Source organism: Malaya genurostris, chromosome 2, assembly GCF_030247185.1.
Source record: "Malaya genurostris strain Urasoe2022 chromosome 2, Malgen_1.1, whole genome shotgun sequence".
NCBI lineage: Eukaryota > Metazoa > Arthropoda > Insecta > Diptera > Culicidae > Malaya > Malaya genurostris.
Window position 1 is genome coordinate 263,018,685 of NC_080571.1, and position 22,138 is coordinate 263,040,822.

Here is a 22,138-nt window from a genome sequence, read left to right on the forward strand (position 1 = left end):
TATATTTTATTATTCTTTCATGTGTATATATAGAAGAGTGAATTAACACGATTTTTTCTAAGTGTGTATATATAAATAATTTGCAACGTTTTACTTATATACTAATGCATAATTAGTTCTATTATATTTTTCTAAAAATAGTTTTCCGGTTCACAATTGGCGGCCTGACATATCAAAATTCAATTGAAATAATAGTGAAAAAGATTGAACACGTTGAACGTAGTGTCGTTGATAAAATAAAGCCTTGCTAATTCGTGTTTGTATATTGATGAGCATTCAGCGTGCTTCATATGATGGAAGAGAAAATGCGGTCCAGTTTAATTTACGGAGTTTATTGAGAAAGTGAGCTACTTGTACACGTAACGTTGAGAATGATTAGATCCATTTTAATAGTCTGCTTTCTATGTCATATATTTTTAGTGTGTGTAATAGTATTGATATGTCGATACAATCGAATGCTCCGATAGAGTCGGTGTAAGTAGATTCAACATGGTTGCCAAAGTCTATTGCATTCGGACTGAAAGTAACAAATTATAGAAGGTTTGTTGCGGTTTTTGATAAAATCATGCTGTTTTTTTTGTTACATTTTTCTGTTGTTGAAAGAGCCTTTCAATTACAATTTTTTCTTTGGAATGCATGAGATAATAGCTTATCTACGGTAGTTTTGAATGTCAGATTTTACACCTGATTCGGGCCCCTCCCGAAATCAAAAACAGATATATAATTATTTAGAAGGCCTAAGACATGGTTTGCAGAAATAACAAGACAGTAAACGTAAAGAAATGTAATACAATAACAGTTTCAGTGGAAAAGTTTAAAGTGTCTGTTAAAAACACCCGTAAAAGGCCCACCGAGAATCTTTAGGCCCCTCCCGAAACGAAATCTGGGGTACGGGCCTGATTCTTTCAGGTCCAAGTCCTTTTGAAGCGTTTATGATTTTCAATGCAGCTGAAATGTTAATTTCAGAAAGATGTTTTACAAAAATGGTGTTTGAAAATTCCGGTATGAATGAAACGTATTCACGGTCGCGGTCAGTTTCTGAGCACGAAGTGTATGCTTCGCGAAATAAAATTTGAAAATCGATTGAAGATTTTAATACTATTTTGTCTTACATGTCTTTTGAATTTAGTTTTTGTATAGTTCAAAAAGATCATGGGGCATGTTTTTATTTTCTTCTAATTTTGCGGTTGCGGTTCTTCGTATGCTGTTTTAATGGCTATTTCAATTTGGTTGCAGAGATCTAGGTGTCATCTCTCGAGTAGTCCTTTTCGGAACTGTAATTGAAAAACACAACATTGTTATTCTAAGTCAATAACCAGAATGCCAGATTTTATTTAGCTCATAAGTTTCTCACTATTTTTACCTGGAGCTGTTAGCGAACTAGCGGAGTGTAACTATTCATAAGTTTCTACTTTTCTCTCTCTCGTTTTCTTACTCTCTCTCTCTCTCTCTCTCTCTCTCTCTCTCTCTCTCTCTCTCTCTAGCTACCCTTAATCCCTACACTAGGTAACATAAATTTCCGAAAATTTATTCACGTGTTAAGATTAGGTTTGCTTCCAATTAATTTTCTATGCAGCATTAACTAGCATTAACGTAGATATACTGTATTTTTCTGTCAACCAACTGTATTTTTCGTCATGGCTGAATTTAATTTACAAGTTTCTCAACTAATTTCCACTAATTACTTTCGCACTGCTAGCTTATGAGATTGTATGAATTAATATGTACAACTTACCTTCTAGTAGGTTTCGACTAACCCATCAATTTCAATTAATTTATTAAATCTATCCAGCAAAGTACCATCTGCTATCTCAAATCAACACTGACTCGAAGGATTAGAAAAAAATTGGTGGCTTCGTCTGGAATTTTCACGAAAAAAGGAGGGAGATTTATCCTATAGTGCCTAAAACCACAGTGACGACAGCTGTTCATTGTGAAAATCTCACAAAACTGCCAACATTTATGATTAGATATTCTAAAATGTTACCAACATTATGGATGAGATGTCGTCACTCTGATTATAGGCACTCCAGTTCTTTCTGTCCATTGTTTGCCATAATTCCTGCATGACCCCTTACCATAATGGGCTGAATTTTCTCCAGGTTATGCAGGTTCATACTAGCTGTTTTCGTTTCGTTGTAATTTCAGTCTGCCGTTGTCATTATTATGGCAAAGCGATGACGTAAGCGTACCATACCTCAATGTGACAGTTAGTGTATCAGTCTAATCCCAAACATTCATAGCGTAGCATTGTATTGTACTGTCTGGCGTTGTTTGTTTAGAGTTTCCGTCTAAATTTCCAGCTCTCGCATTTCTGTTAGCATAGGCCTCCCAAAATGAATCAGTCCTTTTCTTTTCTCATCTTTACGGTACTGTTTAGTTCAGGTGAGTTTTGATCCTGTAGCATAATCTCAGTTCCAAATCGTTATTCATAGCAAACAGGTAGCACCAATTAGCATCTACCTGGGTGGGTGCCACTCCCATTAGAGTTTGTTTTGAATTTCCTTGTTTTAATCGACAGTAGAACTTGCTCTCATTGACCTATTGTGTTTCTTTACACTAGCACTTGCGGTACGCTGCTTTCAATGTTCTTCGCAGACGGACCCAAAGGGGGCAGATAATTGCGGTGCCTACAAACCCTTCAACAGGACACAAAACATTCCGATCGAGTGTAACAGTGACGAATCGCATATGCCAGGATCGTTCTGCATGAAGGTGATCCAGCAGGGTGCCAGGGGTTTTATTTGTAAGTACACGACTGGTTTGATCGGTTATAGAATAAAATTAATGGGATTTTTGATTATGGGAGAAATTTGAAATTTTGTAAAAATCTGACTGGAATGGTTATCATATGCTTTCCGATTCAAATTGTTTCGGAAACATCGGTGCCTCAAAATAACCCCTTAGGTTCGTTTCGATTGCAACGTAAATTCTCAAATCTTTTATAACTTGGTTGATATTAATGATTTTTAGTATTTACGATATTTAGCCCTAGTAATGAAGACTTCATTTTCTGGTCAGAAGCTCCATTTCTCATTTGAGCTTTAATACTGTGAGTTTCCTATTAGATCATTGATTCCTAAACGTTTCTGGTCGAATGCCCATTTTGAATATATTATTCGTTCTACTGCCCAAAAGGTAGAAAAATATTAAAATTTCTTCGGCAATCGAATCATAATTTTTCAGTTAACGCGGTAGAAATTAATTATTAATTCAAGATCTTATCTATCAAACATTGTGTAAGCAAAATAAGAGTCAATAGAGACACAACAAAATCTAAAACACAATTGCTCAACCGGCGAATTAAAGAGGGATCGTCTGGTGGACGTGAGTTTTGTGCCTGGATTCTTGTCCGAGTAGATGTAAATAACAAACAACGATTAAAATAATGACAAATGTTACCATCATATCTTGTCTTGATGTTTCTAGCGATACTTGATATTTTCTCGATGTTTCATCGAAGAAATCAATCAATTGTACAATAGCAGCTTAGCATCAAATTTAGTTATTATGACTTATTTCGTTACTGATGAGTTATCCCAATTTCATTAATTTCATTGATGCATTAGCTAGCATTAGCAAATCAAACACTATTGAATAAACTACATCAGCATCAGATAAGATAAATGCTTATGATATTATACTATTCAGAATGCTATAATAACTGAAAAATTCGGCAATAAATATTTTGTTCTTGCTTTGATATTACAAAGACAGAATGTTCTATGTTATTGCCCTTTGATAACGCAAACTTTGTTATGAATTTTGATATTTTAACTCTTATTTCAAATTTCTACCTTTGAGATATTTGGTTTTAATAATAAAATTTATGATTGGTTTGCCAATCACTTCTACCCGGGTGACCAGCATTTTTCCCTTGTACTGTGAATTTAGACTGGAGTCTAGACCTGAGTTCTCTAGGATTCTAGGATTACATGGATTTTGAACAAGAATTCTAATAGAAAAATTCTGAACCTGAAGCAGAAATCTGCACTTGGATTCTGATACTAGACCTGAACCTAGCTTCTTGACTTAAACTTAGATTTTGATTTCAAATCTGGCGCAGGATTCTGGACCTGGATTCAGGGTTCTCAACAAAATTTTTTACTCTGATAATTTGACAAGCAGCAGAATCGTGAGCTTGGAACTTGATTCTGATTTTGAATTCTGAACCTGTACCTGTACCTCGATTCAGAAACAGAACTCTGGGCTTGGATTCTAGGTCCAAATTTTGTAGTATGACTAAGAACTTTAATTCTGGATCTATATTTTGGCTCTGAACCAGATCTCTCTGCTTGGATTCAGAACCTGGACCTGAATGGAGAAACTTGACCCAACATCTGAAAATGAATTTTAAATCTGAGTGCAGAATCTGAATTCTGAACTTTCGATTCCGGACCAAAATTCGTAGTCTGAACTTGGATTCTGGAACGAAAAGCACGACCTAAACTCTTGACCTATGGATATGAATTCTTAACCCAGAATTCTAGACCAGGCAAAGTTTTTACCTGAACCTGGATTCCGGAAATTAGATCTCATCCTGGACTTGGACTTTCGTTTTGGGCCAAAAACCTGATCCCGGATCTAGATTCAGGTGCAAAACTCCTGACAGAGTTTTGGAACCTGAAACTAGATGCTGAACCTTGACTCTTCACCATAATTCTGGACTTAGTTTCAGAACATGGATCTGGATTCCTGAGCGTAAATCGGGATCCGAATTCTGGGCCTGAATTTTGTGACAGGAATTCATAGACTTCCGTAACCTGAATTCTGAACATGGACCTGGACTTCAGTTTTGGACATGAATTCTTATCCCAGACCTAGATTCCGGAAAGCTGGATTCTGGACCGTAAATCTGGATTTGAACAAGTTTTTTACTCGAATTATGAAAATTCAACAGAGATCCGAGGCATACATCTGAATCATGAATGTGGACCTGGATTCTAATTCTGAAATCTGAACTTGAACCTTTCCTTTCTGTATTTTCTATAGATTGAATTTGGAAAAAGATATTTGAATTTCTAATGAAACATTTAAACTATTTACACTCATTCTTATTCGATACATTTTTGGTCGTAACACCCCTTATGCATTCACTCACTTTCATTTTCTATCTCACAAATCTCGCAAGAATTCAATGATTTACTAATCAATTCTTACAACTAATAGAATGGCTTGATTCTGGATTGTATTTCGTATATTTAATTATATATTGGAAAGTACTCCACATGTACTCAGGACCTATCTCAGAAAGATTTATTTTACTAGCGAAGCCCAATATTTACGATTCATTGCCCACTCGTTGTCAATTTTGAGTTTACTACCCAATAAACCTGTTTTAATTCACCTAGTGGTGTAATGATGCCTTTCTCATATCAATCATACTATCATACAAAATACTGCGGTATTCTTCAAAATAATTTTCTTCGATTTTTAAAAGAATAACCGAAATCAGTTTGTTTGACCGTCTACTGATAAAAACTATCAATTGGAAAAGATTTGAGGTCGATTAAAAAAAATTTTTAAGGTTTTTCCCCATTTTCAGTGATGGTATACAATTTTTAACGCACTTTACCCCATAATTCCGGAACCGGAAGTCGGATCCAAATAATATTCAGGAATTTTGTATGGGATCACAAGACCTTTCATTTGAATATAAGTTTGTGAAAATCGGTTCAGCCATCTCCGAGAAAAGTTAGTGCAAAAAAACGTTACACACACACATACACACACAGACATTTTGCATACTCGACGAACTGAGTCGAATGGTATATGACACTTGACCCTCCGAGCCTCGGTTCAAAAGTCGGTTTTCACAGTGATTGCATAACCTTTCTATATGAGAAAGGCAAAAATGAGCTAAAGCCAGTGGGCTGTAGCGACCCCTTTGGGAATCACTGTATTAGATAATTGCTTTCAACTCATTTTGCGACAAAATTATCCTTCAGTAGCAAACATTCAACATATGTACTTTTCTATTTCATAGATTTTTATGATTTATGTACTATTATTTATTATAATTATTTTCTAATCATAGCATGTTAAATGATTGTGGATCCCTTAAAAGGAAATCTATTCCGCTGTGATTACGCTTTATTGTAGTAGTAATTAATAAATTGAATACATATAAATGTTCGCATTTTTGTTTTGTTTTGGTAGATTTTTTTTTGAGTATTTTTAACTTTTTTAGCTGAAAATTTGGCGCCCACAACCCTGGAGCTCAAAATTGAAGCACTTTGATGTGGGGAGTACCAGTAAGTTGAGAATTTTACTCAAGTTTCATTTCAAATATTTTAACTATTATTCCTTGTATCGGAATAGTTAAGTTAATTTGTATGGCCACACTTAAATTATAAGAATAAATTAAACTCACACATGACGTAAATCCAAGCATGCCGTATTTGCTAGGGTAATAACATAATATTACAACGATTGGTTTGTACATAAAAAAATTAGGAAAACTTGCTGGAAAAGTGGGAAACATCTATAAAGTTGTTTTGTATGGTCAATGGATTTTTCCACTGAAAAAAATCGCCAATGATTGCTAGATCTACGATTGATGTTTGGCGCATGAAAAGTTGCATAAGTGTTTAACCATCGAAGGAAAGAATACTAGATCGTTGAAAAAATTGTTTGGCGCGCAACGAGTTGTTTTGTGTGGATATTTCACATGCGTACTTGAATCCATGTGATTCTTCATTTCGAGCCACGTGCTTAATTGAGTAATGATTATGATTGCTCACCAAATGACTTAATGGTGAAATGCATATGACTGTTCTAGAAAGCCACTGTAGGCAGGTGAGGAAGTTCTGATATCATTTACCGGTTGATGAATTATGTTCAATGAAGTCAGATGCACAGTATTGGTCATCGCGGGCGCGAGTTTAACAAATCATAAAAATTTTGAATGAATCAATGAATAGATTGTGTTGTAGAAGCGCTACGGTCAAACTAAGAGATTTTCCTTGCATTTTGCTCTCTAATGATTTAGATTATATTAAGCGCACACAATGAGTGGCAATTAGATATCAATGTTAAAGGTGATTATCATATAATGGGTTGAATTTTTATTCCATATTCTGTGAAGAATCTTCAAATTGGTAAGATCAATATCAAATTAAAATGTTAGCGTCCTCGCTTTAAGCAACCAAATGTTCAACAGAACCTGAAAAATATTTTCTCGCTGCTTAAAAGCTGTACAAGGAACTGCTTCAAAGTTTATTCTGTTGCGGTGGGTGAACATTCAAGTATGAGTAATTCCTTAAAATAGGACTGTTTAGAATACTTTGTATGCTGCTTAAGCCAAATCTTTTTTTACGCACTTTTGGTTACTTGGGCTAAATACAAATTGTAAATATATCCTACTCTACCGAAAAAACAACTCTAGAAGAGAAACTCTTCAACATTATGTTTATCAATACAAAATTCTGGTTAGTGAGCTTTTTTTACCGATTACTGAAAGCAAGAATCACATCTGGAAGAGAAAATGTGGGATCTCTGTTCAGTGCAGTGATTCAAAGGATGAGATGAAAATCTCTTAATGTTTGTTAACATAAGTATTTCACATATCCACATTAACTTTTGGTGATATTTCTTTTCGAGCTAAAGCGAATGTGTGTCGAATTCCGTTGATTGTGAGTTAAGAAATCAGAAAAATCATGGAGAGAAACGTTAATCATTTAGTCGTTTGACAATTCTGCACGGAGAACCCTTCGATCATAAAATTGCGATATCGCAGTTTTTGATTTTTGCGATAGTTGATTTAACTAATTTCTTTTTGATTCAACTAATATGGTTTTTGATTTGCATATATTCAAGTAGTTGAGAAATATGTTGTTTTGAATGCTGTCAAATGCCGGAGACAGTTGAAAGCAAAACAATAATTGCAATCAATCAACAACTTTTTTAGATGAAATCTGTTCGCGTCGCTTCAAAATGTCAATGAAAACAACATCGATGGTTAAAGCGTTTGGTGAAATTGTGTTCATTCGACTTAAGAATTTTATGATAACAAGTGTTTATCTAACAGCGGTGTTGTGATAAAGTTAACCTTGTTTGAGATGAAAAAGATTTGGTGACAAATTAGAAAATGTTTATGAATGATCATCTCGTAATCTTTCAGGTATGCGCAGAAATTTTATGCTTCAAATTCGATCATTATTTACTTCCAGCAGACTGTTTTACTTCCAGCTGTTTGATACCGATGATGATGTTCATGCATTAGCAATAAAACGCTTTTTGTCATGAATTTAATTTATAAAAGTAACAGGAGCGAAGGGTTTTAAACACGCAGAACGCGCTGCGATTCAATGGCGCGTTTGAATTGCCGTCGCAAAATTCCAATTACCAGCGGTTGACGCACCCAAGCTCATATAAATTGACTAAAATTATCAGTGCATAACTTTAGTTCAACCGTTTGAAGGCATCATTTTAGGTAAATTTAATAATTTTTCCACATCAATCATTTCCGATCGAATCAGAAGTATTTTTTTAGAATTTAGATCTTTACTGATCTCAAAACAAACAAACAAATAAAACCAATTTATTTTTCAACTAACAGAATTTTGTTCCAATAACAACACCAGTTATTTCAACTAAAATATTTGTTGAAATTGAAAGGTATGTGTCCTCACTAATTGACAGCATTTTTTTTTCAAACAGTTGAATTAGTTGTTTCAACCATCGTTTCTGCTAATCGAAAAACAAAAATGACAGTTCAGTTAAAACAACAATCGATTAGTTGTACCAAATTTTAACCAATCGAATTCAGAAAATCAACTAATATTCTGGTTGAAATGGGATCGCGGGTGGTTCCGTGTGGTGTCCGAAAATATCAATTCGAACAAATTGTAAACTTGTTACCTGGCTACTATTCAGCATAATTAATATTATAACAGTGACATTGATGAATTCGACCATATCACACGAAAAAGCCAGCGATTGCAAAACAACTAAAATATTAGTTGTTTTTCTAAATTTGCACAGATTTTCACAAATATCTGAAATCGAACACAGATTTCTGAAATCGATTACAGAGGAGCACCAAAAAGTTTTCATTTTAACAGGAAAAACTGAGAAGCGGTTGGAAGTAGCGAGTAGTATAAATGTTTTAATTTCATCTGCTAGTAATGTATTAAAATGCAATTAAAGATGCTTAACGCTTGAAAATTTGCTGCTTAAGGGCTGAGGCCAGTAGGTCGCGTAAAACCACGTGGCTCGCTGTGCGCATTACATTTCTCTCAATGCTCTCTCGCAAATGGGCAAAATGATTCTCGATGTGGCCGGGTGGCCAAGAAAGTTTTGATATTTTCGGTTACAAGTTTGACTACATCACATAAAATCCAAGAAAGCTGCCGCTTGTTTGGCAGCCTTGCTGAGCCGATTTTATTTCTCTCTCATGTTTCGTTACGTTACCAGGGAACTAAAATGGCGCCGACATAGAAACCGACTAACCTCAACAAAAATAACTTTCACTTAATTTTCATCACGACAACATATGTGTTTTTATGCACTAATCGCATATAAATTTAATTATACAGACATTGTCAGCATAGATTTTTTATCCATGCTTTTGAAGGCGAGATATTCAATGAACAAATTGAAAGACGGCGTTTTCAGGTATGCAATTCTTCCTTCAGAAAAAAGACTTTCCCGACCGCGAAAGTCAATGAATCATTCTGAAATTTTCACAGAATAATCTAAATTAATTTTCTAAGAAATTGTCAGGTGGTTTTTTTGATATTCGTCACCGTTTCTGAGAAAATCAACTTTGAAGTGTGACAATAGTTAAAGGGCAAAAATGCCCTAAAACACACTGGCCTCAGCCCTTAAGGGAAATGGTACAGTTTTTATTTTCTCGAAAGTGCATCTGTAGCATTAGGCTTACCAGCAACGTTCTTGAAAATGGAATCAAAAGGCTCTTCCAGCGAGCCATTCTGCAAGTGGAGGAAAAAATTCTCAATGCCCTGTGAACATTTTGCTGATAACTTCTTGAGAATTTTAATTTTTTGTTACATTTCTATATCATCTGTGAGTTTTGTGATAAAGCTATAAGCAGCTACTTCGGCAAAATTTCGTTGTTCGAGCGGTGAAATATTAGCTGCTTCGAAGAAACTAGCAGTAAAACAGTATTCATTGCAATAGACATCTTGGGTTAAAAAAAAACTGAATAATTCTCGGTTGATTTTTTTGAATGTCGTAAGAGGAAGTGAAATTTTCTTTTTGTTTACTTTCTATTTAGGTTATTGTGATGTGATTATATAGATTTTTTATGGTTTCACAATTCTGTTTGAACGTCGAAAGTTTCGAGTATCATTTTATGCAAATGGTTAAGTGACAGAAGTGGAACCGCTTGGTAATTAATAGAAGAGAAAGTAAACAAAGAGATACTGTCACTTGCTCTTATGGCGTTCCGAAAAATCAATCGCGAATTGATTAAAACAACTGAGATATTGCTCAGTTGCACGAGTGACACCTCATCGAAACGTTTCACTTTCCGATTTTGGGTGTATGTCATTGCTCAACTATAACGTTTCATTACTCGTTTGTGGAGCGTGTCTTTGCTGGGTGTCATTGCAAAACTGCCAGCACGATAAATAAAAAGTGACAGTTTAGTTAAAACAACAATCGATTAGTTGTACCAGATTTTAACCAATCAAGTTCAGAAAAACAACTAATATTTTTGTTGTTTTGCGATCGCTGGCTTTTCCGTGTGGAAAAAACTGTGTTATGCATATCGATAATCATACTGATTGAAACTATTTGTGATTTTCAAGATCATGCAACCGACTTTTGAACCAATGCCCGGAGGGCCGAATGTCACATACCATTCGATTCAATTCGACGAACTGAGCAAATGTCTATGTGTGTGAATAATATTGTCACTCACTTTTCTCGGAGATGGCTGAGCCGATTTTCACAAAATTAGATTTAAATAAAAGGTCTTATAGTCTCATAGAAAGTTCTTAAATTTCCGGTAAATCCGGAATTACAGGGTGATATGCAAAAAAATGTGAAAATAATGTCACTCACTTTTCTCGGATATAACCGAACAGATATTCACCATTTTAAATTCAACTGAAAGGTCTCAAGATGCCGTAAGCAGAGATGGCATTTCACAACAGTGATAAACGCTAGAGTCAGATTTCTGCCACACCGAGGATGAAAAAAACGAAGCACCGCACAAAGAGGAAAGCGCACTTCTTCTCAGTGTCGAATAGACAGCATTTGAGTGTGTGCTTGTGGTTAAAGCAGCTGGCGCGAGTGAAACACATTCTCTTCGCATGAATCGCTCACACGCGCTCTCGTCTAAATACACCCAAGTGACCACTGGCGCGTGATTGTGAGCGAACACTTCTGTGAACTTCAATTAATAGAGAGTAGATCTGGCCTTGCTATGAAAAATTTGCAAGGAAAACCGAAAATTTTACGATAAATTGTTTTATTTTGCTGATTTTGCGTGTCCACGCTTCATCTACGAAAACCATACAGCAGAGTGCTCACCGGCGTGTGCACCTCTGTGAAAGTATCTGCATCCACCTCAGAGAATTTATTAGCTAATGCTCTAGCACTTTGGTGCGATTCAGTGGAAGAGGTAAAAGGAAATAAACAAACGCACTCTTGATGCGTGCACACTTACACAACAGTGGTGTATAAATGTGAAAGAAAAGAGCTCTCGTTGAAGTTGTCAGTGCGAGGGGAGAAATTTTGCTTGCTCTTCGTCACACAGAGGAGATAGACATCTCTGCCCGTAAGAATATCCCAGTTTTCATTTAATCCTTGGTATTTATGCAAATGGTCGTTGAGTGGAAATTTAATAGAGAAGCATCAGTTTGTTTGGTATATTTTTCTGAATAAACTGAATTTTGTTTTTTCTTGAAGATTTATCACGCAGTAGCGGAGAGAACTGCTTTTGCGTTTTTTCAACAATGGTTGATTTCCAAAATCGAAAGTGCTGAGAATTTTGAAAATTCCTTTGGATTGGGTTTAAAACTGTTAGTTTAAAGTTCTTGTGGTTTTTCAATGGTTTAATGATTCGAAATTCCGGTTTTCGGTAGCCGGAATTCAGGAAATAGTGGTCAAACTCCCTGACTGTTTATTTCGATGGAGTCGGATTTTTTCGAACGAATGTAAAAAGTCACTTCACTGTCTCACATATAATTGAATAGAATTTCACAAAATTAAGTTCAAATGTAGTATATCAATTTAATAATAATCAATAATATGCAACAGAAGTCTTTTTCTAAACATTTTTTAATTAGAACGAGAATACTTTCATGAATTTCTGCTGTAATATATGGAAGAAAATGAGAAAGGTGGATTTAAACAGGGTTTTTTCGGTCTGTTACGGCTTTTGAAAATCAACACACAAATTATTTCTTATTTGTTTCATTTGAACAGAACATTTTATTGTACCAGAACATGCTTACGTACAAAGCTTCGTCATCAACATAAATTAGAGCATAAAACTATTGACTTTTTGCAATGTCTGCTTAGCAGGATAATTTATTTACATTAATTTGTACACTAGAACCACCATGCATCATGCGCGACTTCTAAGAGGTATACAACGGCTTCCGCAGCTTGTTGATTGCTTCCGGTAGCAGATCCGCATTTAGCCTTATAATCATCATATCGTGCAGGGTGTGGGGTGACATTCGCAGTATGTTCTGATCCCGGATCAGTTTCATCGCCTTGTAGCATCGGTTCAGGGTGATCTGGGTGGCTGGGGTACCGAGTGCAATCATGGCCAGCTCGTAGAGCTCGTTGTCCTCAATCCTCTTGGCTTCCCAGTGCTTCAGAATGTCCGTACCGATGGGCATCCGAGTTTTCGTGTTTGCCAGTTGGATCAGCTTCAGCTTCAGATCCACTTGAGAGTTTTCCGCTGTGCTGGATTCGTTCATGCATTCTTCCTCCAGCATCGCCTCGAACTCGTCTTCAGGAACAGGACCACAGGGGTGTTCCACCTTGGTTAAAGCTTCCACTGAATACTTTTTTATGGATTTCAGAAGATTATAGATTTTCAGAGCATAGTCCTGCAACAAAGGAAAAGATTATTTTAAAGTATTATTTTCTTGAAACTAAATAAAAAACTACTTACAATTGCACGCAGTTTGTCTTCCTTTGGGTAATAAGGCGAATCCAAGAAGCACCACCGCTGATCAAACAGTAGCGCAGTTTTGAACAGATCATTCTCATATAGTGTCTTCATTCGTTTCTCGATAGCTTGCAGTATTGGCGGGACAAAGCGGTTAATTGCTGAGATCTTTTTAACTTTGTACTGAACCAGTTTTAACGATTTGTAGACATCACCCATCGTACAGTTTTCTGTTTGAAGTGTTTCGGCAGCTTTGAAGATCGGTTCGTAGGCTGCGATAAATTCCTCCATGAAAGACCACTGACTGCTGGATAAGTATAGTTCCGGTATTTTTGCGCCCATGTCTTCATAGAAAATACGATACTTGAAAACACTCTCCACCATGCTCCACAGTGATCCCCATCGGGTGACAGTATCTGATTTGGGAAGCGGTATGTTGGCAAGCTCAAACAGTTTCCTATATTCGGGTTGCCGGGTAGCTCGGACTACCATTCTGATGGCATTGAGTGTTTCGTTGGTTACACTATTTAGCGAATCTTTCACCACGAAAAACAACGTTTGCATGCCACATTTGATCGTGGTGGAGTATTTTTCTTCGTCCGGCAAAAACAGGTTTTCTAGGTTTTGTAACAATTCATCGGTGATGGTGTCGTCTTCCAATATCGTTTTTTCCCACGATTCATCCGTGTTGTTTTCAAAAATATCAATATCGTCATCAGCAGGCTGATGTTTAGAGCTTAGATCAGTGGCATCGTCAGTACTATTCGGGTTGGCTTCCACTACGGTAACGTAGCTCAGATTGCCGAGTCCATCACCAACACTTTCTTCGGTTTTCACTCGGACCATATCCACTTTTTGTGAATCACATTTCACCATATTCTTCCCGTTGTCCGTAATCCACGAGTACACATTGCAAAGATCAATCTGAAAGGTTGCCAATACGGCCTCTACCCGGCTTTTCAATACATCCATAGTTTGCGGAACAGTTACGTCTTCCATCGAAAGCGTTCTCACAATAAACTCGCCATTTTTCAGGTAGTGAACATTCATCCCTAGCAGCTTGCGCCCGCCGTGTGCGATAGCATCGAATTTGATGCTGTACATATTATGTTTCAGCTCGGCAGCAATCAAACCTCGCAGCACATCCGCTACTTCTGAGATGGCATTTGCAATCGACATACTATCTGAATCAATTCCCAGATGTGAAGCCAGTAAACCGCTGGTGGTCGAGAATGCGGGACTGTCGAAAAATGACAGCGGCACTAAATTGATGACAACCATTTCAATCAAACCACTGAAAAAATGATCCTGATGCACCGGTAAGACGATCGTTCGTATTCTCTTCGTTGGTGGGTCACTAACCATTCGAGTCAATCGTTCCGTCGGTCGTTGATATCCGGTCAGGCCGATTTGAAGCGCAATCTTTGGATGACGATGGGCAATATGACGTCGCAAACTGCTCTCTTTGCCTTTCAATTTTCCGTCACAATTTCCGATACTGCAAACGTACAACTTCTCCCGTGGATCAAACTTGAAAAATCTCTCCTTTGCATTTACGGTGTTTACGCGGCGTTGCCTGTTCATGGCGGATGGCTACAAAGAATAGATTTTTTTCACTTTTGCTTCGTTCCCACAGTTTCGTGCTCTGTTTGTTTCGATCGTTGGTTATGTGCTTTATTCGACAGCACTCGTCAAACTTGCACCACAATCTGACAAACGGGCACTTTAGTAGTAAAAATATTTTTACCTATTTGCAGGGTAGAAATTATTTCAATGAATCCAATCAATGGCGTTTTTCTTCACAACTTATGCTATGCTACCTGGGACACGCACACACGGCTTGCTTACTGGCTCAATGGCTAGCTGGTAATGGTGCTCTGTGTAAACTCCAAGTTCAAACGATGAGTACGCACTCGTTCGCTTCATTCACATTGATTGCACACATACATACCGAGCTCGGGGCTTCAGTCGGCAGTATTGTGCTAGAGTAGAGCAGTGCAACCAGATGTTTGAGGATGGGGTTAATTTCTTTTGTGCGAGTTTTGGTTGGGTGAATTATTGATGCGAGAAATCATATCTCTAGTAGACGTAAATTTCAAACAAAGACCAAAGTTTACCATCAAATAATGATATCTTATTTCTTTGTACTTGATACTTTTTTGATATTTTATTAAAGGAACCAGAAAAAGTGTAATAACTGTTTAACATCAAAATTTGTTAATACATCTAGTTATGTTATTGATGATGCAACCCGGGTTGGCGATTCAATGCATAGGGCGCTGGTCTTACAAACCAGTTGTCGTATGTTCGAGCCCCGACCTGGAAGGATTCGTAGTGTCAGTAGAATCGTAGCACCAGCCATGCAATGGTTCTGTACACACTGAATCGGCTGCGAAGTCTGTTTAAACAGAAGGTCAAATTCCACTACAGGAATGTTAATACCTAGGCTTTGCTATGTTATTGATGAAATATTTCATTTGTATTAAGCAGAACTAATCTAATAGTTCCATCTTCGAATAAAAAACGATTTTGTTAACAGGCTCCGAATTAGATAAGAGAAATATTTGTAATGTTATTCTATTCTTAGTATTAAAATACCAGCTCTTTGATAAATTTGGCTTCTATGAATATTTGACTCTTACTTTGATATTACACTGACAAAATGTACTACTTTTTTTGCTATTCTTTCAAGATGATTTAATTATTTTTGAATTTCAAACAAAACAATATAAAGTTTTACCAAAGAGAACAGACATCCAAGTAGAGATTTCAATGTGTGTAAGAAATTTAATGGTTGTTTTAAAAAGCAATTACAAAGTAGCAATTCTCCTGTAAAGGGGCTTCAAGCAGCCCAGTAATCCCTTATGGGCTCTTGCGTTCGAGCTTTCATACAATGGTAATTCATGCGTGCGAAACAGAGATTTTTAACGAATTTTTACTTGTATACTTTACACAGCGTTTTTGAAAAAGTTTGTACTAGTTTCGATGTCTGTTCTCTGTGGTTTTACCAATAACTTATTTGATTTTAATAAAAATGTTTGCTATTGGTTTACCAATCATTTCTATCCGGGATGTAATACTGAACTGTTTTTGTTGATTGACATACGGTTGAAATGAAGCATGGAGGGCGAGATAAACTTTGTCATTCTTTTAATTGTGAATTTATGCGTGATCGTTTACGTAAATCCTCTACTTGGTGTAGTCATTGTGCTCTAAGCACTAATGAGCCGAAGGCGAAACACGAAGAGATCGTAACAAATTCTGTACTTTTAGTACAAACCAAAAACCCCTACATGTTCATAATCTAAATCAAATCATGTCGATTTTTCGATGTTCTTCTTGAATTTCGCCTTTTTACTTGTGTAGATAGTAACAGGTACCTAGCATGTTTTCTATAAAGTAGGTACTACATATTGATTTCAACTAGAGGTAGATATTTGGTAACAATTGCCTGGGTAGATCTCAACCATCTATTGTGGAGTTGGGTTGGGTAATGTTTTCAAAAGCAATAAAAGATATAATTTGGAAAGTTAAAAAACATTGCATGAATACTTGAAGGACCAGAGAACACGTATGTGATCGTTTTGAACTTTGAGGAAATTATTCTTAGATCATTTTTGATATTCATGAAAAAGCTCAATTATAAAGCAATACAGTTGAAAGTGTGCCAAACCATTTTCATAGTTTGGAAAGAAACTTTTTTTTCGTTTGGATAATTGAATTCAGATAAAAAAATTGTTTGATAAGATATTCAAATTGTTTAGTTTTATCATTGTATTCATATTTAATATTGAACTTGGGACGAAATCATTCGTATGTTTAAAACTAGTTGTTACGCAACTGAGCATTATTTTACAACAGCCTTCCGCCGTGCTATATATCGACAATCAATGCTATATTTTTGAGCAACGAAACTTTAATAATAACTATAGGAGTAATAGTCCTATAGGAGTCTAATGATTGCCCTTTTCAGCTTTACAATAGTATTGTAAACACATGTGTAACTCCGCTGCATTTAATCAAATTTTATGCGAATTTTTGAAGCAGAATTAATGTAAAGATTTTATGCGTCGTGGAAGATGTAAAATCACAGGATTATTTCGAACTGTGCACATCTCTATTTACTTTTCTCAGGTGGATTTTATATGCGACATTTTGCGTTTCATATAGAGAGGCGACTAGTTGCTAAAATGAGGGCATTTATTGTTACAATACTCAAATAATAAAACTTTTTAATACTTATACTTTTCAAAATTTATGTTCTTTATGTTGATTGCTAAATCAAATTCATTCGCGAAGCAGAAATTGTATGCTGTACTTGAAAATTTACATTTGATTTATATTCAGTACTCAAAAACGACTTTAAACTTCCATCTTTGCACTAATTCTTACTGAGTAAAATGTCAATTTAAAGCAGATATCATATTATCACATTGATTATATAGTTAATGTGATACATGCAACTAAAAGTAATTTGTGTATGGGACATGTGGTTGAAACTGAATCGTAGTCTGGAATTCATACAATATCATTTTACCAATATATAAAGTATGTCAGACGTCAATTACACCTCTGTTTTAGCTCAGGTGTTCCCAAAGTGGTCGATATAGACTTCTTGGGGTCGATATCCTTTTTGCGGGGGTCGACGTAAACGAAAACTGACTATGGGGGTCGACGAGGTCTACAAATCGACCCCCTATTGTTTGATATAAGTTGTTATTTGAAATATTTATGGTAAAAAGTTGTTTATTTGACCATCCGCAGAAATTTTTAAGTATTTTACATCAATATTAAAAAAGCAACAAATTGAATTTTCAAAGAAATTTGTTTGGATCTGAGGCCTAATTTAATTTTAGTAAAGGGGTCCATGACCCAAAATAGTTTGGGAATCCTTGTTTTAGCTGGTTATACCGACGATTTCTGACTTGCTCATATACAAAATCCATGAATTGTCTTATGGTTCCATAGCCTACTGTTGAATTTTATCTTGATCCGTCATTCCGTTGATTTTAAACGATTTTTGACGTCGATTATCTCATTTCGGATTTGCATATTTCAATGAAAGAAACTATCAAGATGTTGTACTGGAGTCATTGTTGCCTTTCAGAAGGACCAAATTGTGGAATTCTCTACGATATTTAGCACAGTTCGGAACATTTTTCTCGAACAACTTTCGCACAGCGAAAAGTGCACGAAGCAAATCAAATTATTTTAGATCTTCACTAAACTGATGATTTTACCTTCGATTTGCAAAGAACTAATCCTAATAGTTTTTGAGATAACATTCAAAGCCATTAGAACGGCTGATTTTATATAATGTTGTCCACTTTTCGTTTTTCGTTTTCTTTCTCTCCAATGCAAACGACCAGCAGCTCTGTTGTATGATGCAATCGCTCTTGTTTGAGTTGATACTAGTTTTGCGTACAAACCGCAACACATCCGCTCGCAGTGCCAAATGATGCGAAACTGATTTAATGCGTCTTCTCGAGAACTACGACCTGAGCGTTAGAGGTTTTTAACCACGCAGAAGGTGCGCTCTCCGATGCCGCTGTTTGAATGCGTCTTCTCGCCCCGACGTCTGCTTCCATCCAACGCACAAGAAGTAATGATCGATTTTCGACCCCTTTTATAACGTTCAGTTGAAGATATGTGCCTGACTACCTCAAAATCGTCGTCCTTGCGCGAAAAACCCAAGCGATAGTAAAGAGTTTTCCGCGTTGTTTTCAAATTTTGAGAAAACTTAATTTTTGAGTTGTTTGTGGTTATCTCACACTGTTCAAAATATTATCCTAAATTCCTGATCATATATTTGCTGCTATTAATACAAGTCCATATGGCTAATTTTGAAAAGGCGCTTCATAGTAAAGTAAGTCGTATTCACGACAAAAGGCGGGTGGGTAATGTTACAGACATAACTGTACGTATTTGTTAATTGGTTGTGTGAATTTTGCATTTCTCAATGCTTCGTTAGCAGAATTTTAACGATGCATCAATACTAAGGTCACAGACAGAGTGACCGCCTGAAGCTGAGATGAGCTTGGTGCTGACCAAAGCGGAAAATGTACTTACAGTAAGTCAAAGTGTCCCGGTCAGAGTGAAAGCTGAACAGATTTCTCGCTCGTACTCTGATTTGTAGTGTGACGGCCGTTTGGAGGATTTTTGTTTTCAAAATACTGTTGAAGCAAAATATTTGTTGTATATTATTATTTTTTGCTTTTCTCATATAGAAAGGCTATGCAATCACTGAAAATTGACTCTTTAACTAAGGCTCGGAGGGCCGAATGTCATATATCATTCAATTCAGCTCGACGAACTGAGCAAATGTCCGTGTGTGTATGTGTGTATGTATGTAACAAAAATATGCACACACATTTGAAAGGTCTTTTGGCCCCATAGTCTGCTATTGAATTTCATCCCGATCCGACTTCCGGTTCCGGAGACACAGGGTAATATGCACCAGAAAAAATGAAAAAAATGCACTCACTTTTTTCAAAGACGGCTGAACCGATTTTCACAAAATTAGATTTAAATGAACTCATAGCCTGGTATTGAATTTCTCTCGGATCCGTCTTCCGGTTAGGGAGTTACAGGGTAATATATAAAAATTGAAGAAAATATGTCCAATCAATTTTCTCAGAAACGGCGCAACCCATTTTCACAAATTAAGATTCAAATGAAAGGTCTTAGAGCAAATTCAGCAGCTAGAAGTTCTATATGGAAGATCTATAATAGAACAGAAACTGGAACAAACGTATCCCCAGCAAGCCATTCTAGTTTTATTTATTCGACCAGTTCTGTCAAATTTAAAACTTGTCTCCGATGCCGTTCTATTTTTGTATATTTGAAACACTGCTGAGGCTGCCGTTTTTTCTTGTTATAAAATTCAGAATTAAATTTTGTAACTGACATAAATTATGCATCTAGAACTAGAACACTACTTTATAGTTTCCTAACAGTTTCTAGAATATTTTATCCGGATCTGACTTCCGATTCGAGAAATAAAGTGTGATGAGCGGAAAATTACCAATTTCAGGAGTATTTTTTTTACAAACGATGGTCAAAAACACACTTTTTCATCCGATAAATAGTTTTATTGAAATTATATCAGAATTTGATTTGTAAATAATGGAATTTAATAACGTATCAAATTATGATAAATTTGTTTTTTAAATTTTTGAACATTATGCATAATACACAATAGAATCAGATAAAATGGACATAAATGTATGATATAAAATTTTAGTATTTCACCCGCGTCTTGTATATATAGTACATTTTTAGACGTGATTTACGAGAAAATGAATAAAAGACCTTTTTTTTTGACACACTAGCTGACCTCTTTAAGAAACCTATAGGATGTTGTATCCTTGGTATACTACGATGTAGATTAATTCAATAAAAGATGTTGTCAAAACTAATTCCAATATTTTTGCATTGCACTCAGTTTCCATTCAATTGAATGCACCATCTACACATTCTAAAGCTTCTTCATTTAGGAACCAATTACATTCACTTAAAATGCATTCACTCATCAATCGAAGCAAATTGAAATTTTAAGTAGGATAACAAATGGTTATGAAATAAAAATTGTTTTGTTTGAATTAAATGAGAAATATGAACACGGTTTTAGTGCCTTCGTTCATATTCAGATTTTAGTGTTGATCTGCAAGAAATGTAACAACATTATTTGAAACTAAAAAGATAACACATTTCGCATGCTCATCTTGCTTCCATTAACGAAGCTTCCAATGAAACATGGAAAGCAACATAGAAAGTCACTGGCAACGCTTGTTTATTGAACGACTCACACTGTGACCGGGATGTGCTAGTCAATACGAACACAACGAACAACGCCCAGTTACCTCCGCTCGATCAGGGGACGGTTTGTTCGAGAAGCCAACAGTGTTCGTGCAAACAGGCGCAGTGAAATGTACAGTTCTGTACCAGCAACATGGCGTCACGTACCACGTTTTCGCTCTCTCGTCCTCAACAGTGGCACCACTCACCGGGAGCGATTGGTGCGAAGGAAGAAACATGAAATGTAATGAAAAAATACAAAATGAAACGCTGTGCTGTGCTGCGGCTACATGCTCTATCGACCGTACCGTGTGACTGCTGGCAGCATCGATCGGGGGCTGCTCGCATGCATAAACCTAACCGAGTTCTCCACTGCGGCTGGTACATGCACACAATGCGAAGTATGAAAACGGGGTTCGACCGAACACACGCGGCGCGATGAAACCTTCGAATGAGTGGCTGCACGCGGCTGTGGCTGCTGTCGCATGTATGTTGACTTGGTTCATACATACACAGAAAAACAAAGCAAGCATCGCTGTGGGAAACGCAGCAACCAATTACCTATTCGTTTTTATGCGTGATATGATCGGTTTATTGCTGTTTGAGGCGATAGAGTGAAAATAGATTTGAATGATTTTGTTTTTCCGAATTTGTTTGTCACTCTAAAATTTTCCATTCATATTCAAATTGACACATAATCAAAACAATCACAAACATAATTAGTAAGATAACGAACGAACACTGTGAACTCGTGTGGATTCATTCGATTTTCTGTTTTCTGTGTCTTTCAGGGGACGGCCGATGGCGACAGGTGATCCGACGCTGCGCGTCCGTTTCTGAGACCGGCGTGACGGGCGTGTGCAACTGGGGTGTCTACGAGAATGGTGTTTACTGGGAGGAATGTTACTGCGCAGAGGATGGCTGCAATCACGCCGGCAAATCGGTGGTCCAGTCTGGCGCAGTGCTGATGGGTCTGCTAGCGGTTAGCTTCATTTGCCGACGCATTTTATCCTAGACCGTAGTCCGTAGGTTCATCCGTGTGGATGATAATTGTTTTAAAATAAGAGCACGAAACATTTTCTAGGAGTAGAAACTTTACTGAAGCGCTGATGATGCTTCGCTTTTCCGAATAATGCCACCTGTGCCTGATCTTATGTAAATCTTATTCCGTCCAGTACATTCGAATAGGTGGTACTGAAAACGTCCGTATCTGTAAGATATACTTTTTTATTATAATAATAAACA

At 36.5% G+C, this 22,138-nt stretch overlaps 2 protein-coding genes across 3 annotated transcripts; one reads left to right on the plus strand and one right to left on the minus strand.

Annotated features, from left to right (window-relative positions):
- The first annotated feature begins 2,202 nt into the window (after positions 1-2,202).
- On the plus strand, positions 2,203-22,131 carry LOC131429782 (uncharacterized). Its single transcript, XM_058594128.1, has 3 exons — positions 2,203-2,385; positions 2,564-2,746; positions 21,685-22,131. The coding sequence occupies exons 1-3, from the start codon at positions 2,337-2,339 to the stop codon at positions 21,906-21,908; spliced, it is 456 nt and encodes a 151-aa protein (XP_058450111.1). The 5' UTR covers positions 2,203-2,336; the 3' UTR covers positions 21,909-22,131.
- Positions 12,372-15,026, minus strand: LOC131429781 (uncharacterized). Of its 2 annotated transcripts, none has more exons than XM_058594127.1 (3): positions 14,917-15,026; positions 13,100-14,843; positions 12,372-13,034 (listed from the first exon to the last, which is right to left on the minus strand). In XM_058594127.1, the coding sequence occupies exons 2-3, from the start codon at positions 14,678-14,680 to the stop codon at positions 12,555-12,557; spliced, it is 2,061 nt and encodes a 686-aa protein (XP_058450110.1). In that variant the 5' UTR covers positions 14,681-14,843; positions 14,917-15,026; the 3' UTR covers positions 12,372-12,554. The 2 variants fall into 2 exon arrangements, with proteins under 2 accessions (XP_058450110.1, XP_058450109.1); XM_058594126.1 differs by having other exon boundaries at positions 13,100-14,689; positions 14,844-15,018.
- Positions 22,132-22,138: the final 7 nt, after the last annotated feature.